The sequence below is a fragment of the Nicotiana sylvestris genome, chromosome 9 (assembly GCF_000393655.2).
Source record: "Nicotiana sylvestris chromosome 9, ASM39365v2, whole genome shotgun sequence".
NCBI lineage: Eukaryota > Viridiplantae > Streptophyta > Magnoliopsida > Solanales > Solanaceae > Nicotiana > Nicotiana sylvestris.
In genome coordinates this window covers 93,698,775-93,710,044 of record NC_091065.1, presented here as the reverse complement: position 1 = coordinate 93,710,044, position 11,270 = coordinate 93,698,775, and the positions used below count along the sequence as shown (strand labels likewise).

General features: G+C 39.6%; 1 protein-coding gene across 1 annotated transcript; it reads right to left on the bottom strand.

Moving 5' to 3' along the window:
• Positions 1–6,248: 6,248 nt before the first annotated feature.
• Positions 6,249–7,700, bottom strand: LOC138877927 (uncharacterized). The gene has a single exon (XM_070157572.1). It carries the CDS (start codon positions 7,698–7,700, stop codon positions 6,249–6,251), a length of 1,452 nt encoding a protein of 483 aa, XP_070013673.1.
• Positions 7,701–11,270: the final 3,570 nt, after the last annotated feature.

The window sequence follows — 11,270 nt, the reverse complement described above, 5'->3', positions numbered from 1 at the left end:
GTTCGGTTTTAATGGCGGACGGGGGGTTGACTTGGGTGGTCCGACGAGGGGCTGTAGGTGTGTGCGAAGGTGAGGCAGAGGGGGAAAGGGTAGCTGCCATGGTTGCTTTCTTGAAGCTTGAGGAAGAAGAATGAAAGAGATGAGGGGGGCGGATGGGTAGTGTAGGTTTTTTTAGGGTTTTTTGTTTTGTTTTGTTTTTTGAAATGCAAGATAGGGGTGTTGGGTATTTGGGGTTATGGACTGGGTCGACCCGGTTTGAAATGGACCGGGTCGTGGGGAAGGTTGGGCAATTTTTGGGCTTGTGGTTTGAAATTGAAGAAGAGGCCCAATTCCGATTTTCTTTATATTTTCGCTCTCTTTTCTTCTTTTATTTTTTCTAAAACTAAATTATAAAAATACTTAAATTATTATTAAGAACTAAATTAAGTTATAAAAGCGCAAATTAACTCCCAATAACAATTAACGCACAATTAAGTAATAATTAAGCATAAAATTGTATATTTGGACATTAAATGCTAAAAATGCAAACGATGCCTATTTTTGTAATTTTTATTTTTTGTAAAACAAACTTAATTACTAACAATTGTAGAATTAAATCCTACATGCAAAATGCGACATATTTTTGTATTTTTATTAATTTAACAAATAAACATGCACAGACAAATACAAATAATTATTCAAAAATATCACAAAATTGCACACCAAGGAAAATCATTTTATTTTTGATTTTTTTGGGAGTAATTCTCATATAGGGCAAAAATCACGTGCTTACAGCTGCCCCTCTTTGCCCGAAGACACGAAGGGTTTTCGTGCAAAGATAAAGTGAGCGATTTTGCCCATCCGAGTACTCTGTGTGAAGCATTTTTTGAAAAAGATTTGACCGAACCTTTGCTTCAGAGGTTTCCTACATATCCTGGGCTAAACAGGAATCAGGTCAATGTAGTTCGGGAAATTTTGGTAGCTGGGACTACCATGGGATTGCAATGCTTGCTGTTACTGCTGTTGCTGTTGCTACTACCGTTTTACTGACCTCCTTATTACAACCAAAGGAAATTGAAACTGCTTGACTACTTTTAGAGCTGTCAACCGCTAGTTACAAGATTCCTATCTATAATTCTTTTGCAACTTGATCTTGGGTCTTACCTGATTCTGCTTGTAGACTTCGATCCAAATCTTGATGCTTGCAAGTTGTAGGCGCTTGTTTATTTCTGCAGTATTGAATGAAACGGGATTGGCGGAGCTCGGGAATTTGATCCAATTTTTGAGCGACCTGCCTTTGTTTGTTCCAATATGTGGGAACATCTTTTTTTTTCTTTTGTTCTTTTTTTCTTTTCTTTATTCTGGATTGAGACTCATCCCGTAGGTCGTCTCGATCTATGCACCTCAGGGTCAGACCTGCTGAGACAAACAAAACAAACGAACGAAATTTTTCTGCCCCAGTTTCACTAGGAAAATTTCGTGAGTTAATTGCCATAATAATCTACAACACTGATGCAGGGATTGGAAAATGTTGCTAGATTTTATTGATGATCTACAACACTGATGCGGGGATTGGAAAAAAAAACCTAGTCTACGAAGCGCAACTCAGGGATTGGAGCCCTAACGTCGCAAAAGGTAAAAATGCGCAACTCAGGGATTGGAGCCCTAATGCTGGCTAAAGGAAAGTTGCTCAACTCAGGGATTGGAGCCCTAATGCTGGCTTAAAGAAAAATTGCTCAACTCAGGGATTGGAGCCCTAATGTCGGCTAAACACAAATTGCTCAAATCAGGGACTGGAGCCCTAATGCTGGCTAAAGGAAAAATAAATTGCTCAACTCAGGGATTGGAGCCCTAATGCTGGCTAAAAGCAAATTGCTCAACTCAGGGATTTGAGCCCTAATGTTGGCTAAAGGAAACTCGCTCAACTTAGGGATTGGATCCTTAAATTGGGAGGATTACCAGGTTACGCTGGAAACTGTCCGGGTTGTCGGGAAAAAAAAATGAAAGAAGGCTCCTAGGTTATGCCAGGGAGGTGCACGGGTTATGCCGTGAAGACAAAAGAGGTCCTCGGTTTATGCCGGTAAAGTCATCGGGTTATGCCGGAAAAGGTCCACGGGTTACGCCGGGAAGAATCATCGGGTTATGCCGGAAAAGTCATCGGGTTATGCCGGTAAAATCATCGGGTTATGCCGGAAAAGGTCTAACAGGTTATGCCGGGAAGATTCATCGAGTTATGCCGGAAAAGTCATCGGGTTATGTCGGGGAAGGTCCACGGGTTATGCCGGGAAGATTCATCGGGTTATGCCGGAAAAGGTAAGAGTCCTCGGGTTATGCCGGGGAGATTCATCGGGTTATGCCGGAAAAGGAAAAGAGTTCTCGGGTTATGCCGGTGGGTCATCGGGTTATGCCGGAAAAGGTCCAACCGGGTTATGCCGGGAAGATTCATCGGGTTATGCCGAAAAAGTGAAAGAGTTCTCGGGTTATACCGGTAAAGTCATCGGGTTATGCCGGTAAAGTCATCGGGTTATGCCGGAAAAGGTCCAACGGGTTATGCCAGGAAGATTCATCGGGTTATGCTGGAAAAGTCATCGAGTTATGCCGGGGAAGGTCCACGGGTTATGCCGGGAAGATTCATCGGGTTATGCCGAAAAAGGTAAGAGTCCTCGGGTTATGCCAGAGAGATTCATCGGGTTATGTTGGAAAAGGGAAAGAATTCTCGGGTTATGCCGGTAAAGTCATCGGGTTATGCCGGTAAAGTCATCAGGTTATGCCGGAAAAGGTCCAACGGGTTATGCCGGGAAGATTCATTGGGTTATGCCGGAAAAGGTAAGAGTCCTCGGGTTATGCCGGTAGGTCATCAGGTTATGCCGGAAAAGGTCCAACGGGTTATGCCGAGAAGATTCATCGGGTTATGCCGGAAAAGGGAAAGAGTTCTCGGGTTATGCCGGTAAAGTCATCGGGTTATGCCATTAAAGTCATCGGGTTATGCCGGAAAAGGTCCAACGGGTTATGCCGGGAAGATTCATCGGGTTATGCCGGAAAAGGGAGAGAGTCCTCGGGTTATGCCGGAAAGGGGAAAGAGTCCTCGGGTTATGCTGGGGAAGTCATCGGGTTATGCCGGAAAGGGGAAAAGGTCCTCGGGTTATGCCGGGGAAGTCATCGGGTTATGCCGGAAAAGGGAAAGAATCCTCGGGTTATGCCGGGGATTTGGATAGAAAAAGCTCCTTGGGTTATGCCAGGGAGATCCGTGGTTTATACCGGGATAGTTGAGGAATGAGCTCCTATGCTACCACGATTTGTTTTTCTTTTGGGATTTTCATTTTTATTTCTTGTCTTCTTTTTTTTTTTTTTGGTTTTCCTTTTATATTTCCTTTTATTTATCAAAATACTTGAAAGAATTCTGGGGAAACTTCTTTTTGGTCGTTTTCCTGCTGCAAAGCTGTTTCAACGCTCGCGCACTTCATTTCTTTTGGGCTATACCTGCTTCTTGCACGGTTGCTTTGGATCGCACCTGTCTCAATTTTCCTAAACAAAGAAAAATTGTCAGTTTGAAAATGATGGTTGGTTCGGTGGTCTTGATCGTTCCAATTGCTTGATCTCGGCCTAATTCATGTTGAGAAATTCTGCCATTGATTGGATTCACAAGCGACCCCTTTTAAACTGATCAGACTCGCATTTCCGGATTTTGTGATGATTTGCCCGTGTAAGGCTTTGGTTCTTTCATCCCATTCTGCTTGGGAATTCTTTACGAGGCCAACTCAGTGGGGATTTTTATTGGGGAGACTCTGTGGGGATTTGTACAAGGCAAACTCGTTGGGGATTTGCTGGGGCAGACTCTTTGGGGGATTGTACAAGGGGAGACTCTGTGGGGATTTTTACAAAGGGAGACCCTGTGGGGATCTGTATAAAGGGAGACCCTGTGGGGATTTGTCGGTTTTATTTTTTTTTTTATTTTTTTTTTGTGTGTCAGGGATTTTTTGATCCTCAAACCTATACTGCAGTGGCTAATCGCGTGGGACTTAACCTTTCCAACTTTATTTTACCTTTGTAGGCCTTTCTTTTCTGTCTTCTTTCTTCCAACTTCAATTTTAGAGCATTTGGGGGTACCTTGGTTTCTTCAACTTCGCTGAGGCGATTAACCATGTGAAACTCAACCCTTTCAACTTCAATTGCCTTTATAGGCTGCTATGGCCAGTCGAGGTCGTCTTGATGCCCCTGCTGAGACTGGGTGCCTTTTGCACATTAGCGTGTATCAAACGAAAGCCCTGTAAATCAGTCTTGCCATCCTTTCTTTGTCTTGGTTTTGGAACAGTGTTAGACCAAAAGGGATTCAAAGAAAAACAAATATTTGAATAGAGAATGAGTTTAAAACTAGAAGTGTCCCTTTAGGGGAAAGGAGAGAAGGACTTATCCGGAGTACATGCAGACTTCAATGAACATGACATGCCTTTTGGACTGGATGCCTGATCTGTGTAAACCGTCTGATTTTCAAAATTTCATCACAACTTTGCCTTGAATACCGAGGAACCTTGCTAGGACTTTGTTGATGCCGATGGCTGTGAGGATCTTATTTTCGATCATGGGCGCCCTTTGTGGGTTTTCACGAGCGGGCATTTTTCATCTCATTTCTTACAATCTCCTTATAGTGCCTGTGTGGGTTTTCACTAAAAAGACTCTCATTTGATTTCCTTTGCTTACCGTCGCCTTACGGTGCCCGTGTGGGTTTTCACCAATAAGGCTCTCTCATTTCATTCTTCTCATTTTGTTGTATCAGACCCAAATAACTCCATCCTCCCATTTTGAAACGCTTTGCCGATTGATCAGAAGGACTTGTGCAAGGTTTTGGGTGAAAAGAATTTGGATTGAACTACAACTTTGGAACCTTTTAGGCGGGATCATTGCTGAACCGTTATAACTTCTGCCCCAGTTTAACTTTTGGGGAAAAACTGGACTTTTGTTTTGGTGTGACTGAACCCCAAGGAGAGGTTGCCTACGTATCCTTTCGGAATCAAGTCAAACGTAGTTCAGGACACTTTTTTTTTTCTTTCCTGTTTTGCTTTGTTTTTCGCTTCCTTTCCCTTTTTCTCATTTTTTTTGTATATATATTTTCTTATTTTTTCTAATTCTTTCTTCTTCTTCCTTTTATTATTTGTCTTTTTTTCAAATTTTCTTTTTCTTTCATTTTATTTTCAATAATACTTTCAGGTTCCAAAGAGGGTAATCAAAGAAGAGTAACCAGCTCAAATGAGTTTGCAAGGGTTGATAGTGTTTGGGTAGCGAGGATGAAAGCCTTCGTCATCTCAAACGGAAAATATTAGAACTATACATTGGATCCAATATAGTACCTTTTGACTGCATTTGCATTGGCAGTTATTTCAAGGGCATTTCCTTCGATGCCGCCCAGATACAAATGCTCCTTCTGGCAATAATTTCCATGATGTATGGACCTTTCTGATTATGAGCAAACTTTCCTCGTGCTTCCTGGTGATGAGGAAGAATACACCTTAACACCAGTTGCCATGTTTCAATTTTACAGGCGCGAGCCATTCTTTGTTGGTACAATTGCCCGTGACAAACTGCAGTCATCCGTTTCAATTAAGGTCAACGTTCCATATGAGTCTAGACCCACTCACTGTCCTCAGACTCTGCTTCAGTGACGGACATTTCCCAAACCATGAACCAATTTTCTTCAGTTGTTCCTATTCTTTTCTTTTAATTTTCTTAACATCCTATATTCCAATTTTTGATTCATTATTTCGAAGTCTGATAGAGTTCTTGGTATCTGGGCATGAAGTCCGCAAGCATGTCATGTTATTTAAAGCTGCATTATCAGAATTGAAGAGAACTAAAAAAAGAAAATATAGCAAAACTCTGAAAAAGGAGGTGAACAATGAAACATGATTTCATTTCTTGGAATTGGGAAGATAAACAGGGTTGACATTCAAGAAATTAAAAACAGGAAACTGAAGAAAACATCTGAGTTACACCCTGGGGTAGCTCGCGATGCAGAGAAAGTGACAGGACAGGTCCACTAGGACTCCCGCTTGATCAGGAATGGCGTAGCCTTATAGTTTTGAAGCTTGGCGCTTAGTCCCATGTATGATACCTCAGCGGTGCTAGTGCCCTCTCCTGGCTGGACCATGTGTGTTTCGCATAGATTTTTCCTCATCGCCTCACATATTTCCCCACTCTCTTCAACCGTGAACACCTCATCATCTTCCTCTTTACTGTACTTTGGCTTCTGTGGTATGCGTCCAATAACTACTGGCTCATTCAACCGAGGTGGTTTGATCGTCCCCATACCACATAGGCCTGGTTGGATACATCAATTTTCTTTTCCGGTTCAATCTCGGTGATTTTACTCTTCTTTTCCCTTTCTCTTGCTTTGGGGTTGCCTTGGGCTTCCTTTCTGCATTAGCAATAGTAATTATGGCCTTAAGCGCCGGATCAAATTCTTTGTCTTCACAAATCATCCCGATCATCGGCCCGTTGTTGTGAGCGGGCAGCGGATTATTGGTCACATTTGGGACATCCTCATCTTTCAACACAATTATCCCTTGCTCTAGCAAATTCTTTACCGCTTGTTTCAATGTCCAACAATTGTTTGTATCGTCCCCTTCTACCCCTGAATGGTATGCACACCTGACACCCCGCTGATATGATGGTGATTCCGGGTTTTGCCCGTTTGGGGGTATGGGCTGCAGCAAATTTATCTGGACAAGCTTAGGGAACAAGGTGGAGTAGGGTTCACCGATTGGTGTATAGTTGGGTCTCCTGGGTGGTTCCCGAGGACGGAAGTTATTCTGGGAAGGTCGAGGATTATAGTGGTTTTGGTGAGAAGGCTGGTTTCTTTGGAATGGAGGTTGATTTCTGTTAGCATGTGGTTGCGGTTGGCTGAAAGGTTGAGCATTCATAACCACATAAAGTGGTGGAGCATAGACCATATCAGAATGAGGATAGTAGTGTTGAGGGGTTATTTCAGAGAACACAGGTCTAAGGGCCCGGTATCGTCTTCCCCATGATGCTGCCATGGTTGTTTCTTCTCTTGTCCTATTCTTTGCCATTCCTCCAGACCCGCCTTGGATGGCTTGAGAGGTTGCTCTAATGGATGCCTGACTTAAAATCCTACCTGTTTTTAAACCGTGTTCTACCATGTCACCAATTTTGATGGCCTCTGCAAAAGGTTTTCCCATGGCCGACATCATGTTCTGAAAGTAATCGGGCTCTTGGGCTTGCAGGAAGACAGTGACCATTTCTATCTCGTCCATTGGAGGTTTCACTCTTGAAGCTTGTTCGCGCCACTTAACTGCATATTCTCTGAAATTTTCTGAGGGTTTCTTCTTTAGATTTGTCAGAGAGTTCCTATCTGGAGCAATATCAACGTTGTACTGGAACTGCCTGACGAAATCTCTAGCAAGATCATCCCAGATGTACCAGCGAGACATATCCTGGTCCATGTACCACTCAGATGCGATGGCAACCAGACTTTCTCCGAAATAGGCCATGAGTAGTTCTTCCTTTCCACCGGCTCCTCGCAACTGATTGCAATATCTTTTGAGATGAGCAGTAGGATCACCATGCCCATCGTACTTCTCGAATTTTGGGGTTTTGAATCCCAATGGAAGGTGTACATGAGGGAACATACATAAATCGGCATAGGATACACTTTTCTGTCCGCTCGATCCTTGTATGCTTTTGAGACTCTGTTCCATACTCCTCATCTTCCTCACAATCTCTTCTCGCTCATGAGTTTTGGTGGTCTTTTCTTGTCCCGCAGCGAACTCAAATTGGAGTGGTTGAGGGTAAGTGCTGGTGGTAAACCGAGTTGGTTCCAGTGAGAAGGATGGTGCTTGAAATATGAATGAGGACGAGTCAGAATTAGGCTTGTGTGTAGCGGGTTGTGCCACGATTGGACAGGGCGGTGCCGCGAATGTACCTGTAGCTACATCTGTTGTTGACCTCCGGGGATAAGAATTAGAGGGTGATCTAGCAGAGTGGGCTGAAATGGTAGGGTACCCGAATGGGATAGTTGGATAACTTATGGGGATGTTGGAAGTCCCACTTGTCCTGGAGAACAACTCAGGGAACCCAGGGATTATACTTGGTGGCTCTTTTCCGTTATTCCAGTCATCCAACATTTCCAACATGCGGAGCCGCAGGATCCTATTTTCCTCAGCAGTTGCTGACTCGGGCGTCAGGACGGCCGAGATTGAACTTTCCTCAGAGACAGGAATTGTCGGCAAAGGGATTTCTGAAGACATCTCTATGCTTCCCTTTGATCTTGTGAAGTAAGTATGTGAGGCCAGACTTCCACCGAACCAAACCACCTCTTTTTAAAAAAAAAACTGAAGTACTCAGCAGCAAACAAATGGTTAGTTCGAAAAAAATAACAGATAGGTAACCTCACGTAGGGGCATGATGCACCTATACAGTTAAGTGAATTTCTACATGTTTGCAACAAAGACATACGTCATTCCGGCTTCTCTTAAGGCTTTCCTTTATTTATCGTTTTTTTATTATATTTATTTTATTTTATTTTATTTTATTATTTCCTATTATTATTGTTTTCATTATTTGCAGTTAAAAATGTGACCGGATTCGATGAGGATTGCCTACGTATCACGATGCCGCGTGAATCAGATCTTGCGTAGTTCGGGAATCGAAAATGGAGTAACTAAACTAACCCTTTTTTTTTGAATTTTTGAAAAAAATGCTTTAAAAGAAGAAAGAAAATATATATATTTCTTATTTTGATTTATATATATATATATATATATATATATATATATATTTTTATTTTGATTTTTGATTTATTTTTTTAAAGAAAGACTTCTAAAAATTTATTTGCTTTGGACTTGAACTTTGGGAATTTTTTTTTTAAAAAAAGAAAAAAAAAGAAAAGAAAATGTGTTTGGTTGATTTTTTTTTCATTTGTTTCACCCTTCTTTTACGGAAGAAAGAATATATATTTTTTTGATTTATGATGTTGCCTCTTAAATTTTTGAAAGAGGGACTTTTAAGAAAATGATGTGGAATTTCTGAGTTTTTATTTATTTACAAAAGCACTTCTAAAGAAAAGCCCTAATATTTTTGGAATTCAATTTTTCAAATATTTTTTTTATGGACATTTACAATAGAAAGACTAAAAAGAAAAGAGTATTTTTGGATTTTTATTGCTGATTTTTAATTCTTATTTCATTTTTTCGCATGAAAGACTTCAGAAAGAAGGAAACTATATACATATTTTTTTATTTGAGTTTAAAAAAAACTTCTATATTATTTTTTATTTCTTTTTTTTTATTTTCTAAAGAAAGATTTATAAAGAAGGAACTAAAGGAAAATATTTTTGGATTTTTTTGAGAATTGGGGTTGGAACCGATGAGGTTTGCCTACGTATCTCACATCCGGTGAGAATCAGACCCGCGTAGTTCGGTTCATCATGAATAAAGTAAATAAACTAACCCTTCTTTTTATTATTATTTTTTATTTATTTTTGAAAGAAAGACTTATAAAGAAGAAAGAGAGCATTTTTGCAAAGAAGGATTTTTAAGAAAATGTTTTTTTGGAATTTTACCTTCAATGAAAGAAATGCTTCTAAAAGTATTTTTTTTTTTGAATTTTGAATTTTCTTTTCAAATTTTGAAAGAAGACGGAAAATATTTTCGGATTTTTTATTTTATTATATTTTTTTTATCTTTTTTTTTTAAATAATTAAAAAGACTTTCTAAGGAAGTCAATAATGGAAATATTTTTGGATATTTTTTGTTTTGAAAATTGGGGGTCTAAAAAAAACTTTTCTAGACTTTTTTGGCAAGACAAATATTTTTTGCAACAAATAAAGATATATATATATATATATATATATATATATATATATATTTTGGAAATAAAGAAAAACTTTTGGATTTATATATATATATATATATGCAACAAATAATAAAACTACTTTCAACGCCCGACTCTTTTTATTTTTTATTTTATTTGGCATTTTCATAAACAATTAAATAAATAAATAAATAAATAAATAAATAAATAAATAAAACATTTTAAAAACAAGACTCTTTTTCATTTTCATTTTTATGGCAAGACAAACTATTTTTTTTCTATTTTTTTTTAAAAAACAAGACAGAACAACGATTTCTTTTCCTTATTTTCCTTTGCTTTTAATAAAACAAACTAATAAGACTTTTTTTTCACTTTCTCAAAATTTCGGCAGAGTTTTGACAGTATTTGGGCATTGTTTTTTTTTCAAAAATAAACAATCAATTCCCTAACCGCTATTTCTTTTTTTTTTTGAATTTAATTTTTTTTTTAAAAGTTTTTTTTTTTGGAAACCGGTCAGCATGCAGAACTGAAGCAAATAAATGCGCAAAACAAACGGGATGCGGCAGGATGGTTTTTTCATTTCAGGTTGCCTGTCCTAGACGGACTCAATCCCTGTGTTGAGTCCCCTAGGTCAAATGCAACATGATGCAAATAAATGTTCCTACTAGGGATCCGGCATGAGGTTTCGTTATACTAGGTTTATAACCCGGGTATATGTTCTAGACTGTGTGCCCGAGCGGACAACTCGAGTCGAGGAGGGGGCAACTTACCGGGAACCAAAAGGCCATCCGGCTTCGTAACTTGTCCGAGCCTCTTTTTTATTTCAGGGTATTGACACTAACAGAATAGGGAGTCTCAACTAGTAAGCACATCCCCGGAGGTGAAGAGAGAAGGGTTTCGGCACAGTTTATATACAGTTAAGATAATATCAAAGCGGTAAAAGACAACATTTAGCACATTATGCCAAAACATGTAATAAAGATCAGATAATAAATCCAAATATAACAATTATTCTAAGCTCGAATTCTTGAACCCTGAACCAGAGATTCTGGGTTCAATCCCCAGCGGAGTCGCCAGAGCTGTCACAGGTAATAAGGGTTGAATGCGCGAGGGAGTTTTTTCCAATTTAAGTGACAATATTCGAAATGGGATTATTTATTTAATTCAGAATCACCACTTGGGAAAGGTTTGACTTTTGGTGTCCCAAGTCACCGGTTTATCTTGAATCCCAATTCGAGGAAAATGTTCGACTTTCCAAATGAAGTCTGCGAACCAGAAATACTAAGTAAGGAATTCTGTTGACCCGAGGGAAGGTGTTAGGCACCCCCGGATCCCGTGGTTCTAGCACGGTCACTTAAATTGTTATAATGGCTAAATATCTGATTTTAAATACATGTTATAACTTGTGTGCTTTTATTAGATTTAAACCGCTTTTATTATAATTTATTTTTTATGGAATTACAACG

Bases quoted from the DNA above. Each gene is read 5' to 3' on its own strand.
- LOC138877927 (XM_070157572.1), bottom strand. From the start codon at position 7,700: ATGAGGAGTATGGAACAGAGTCTCAAAAGCATACAAGGATCGAGCGGA.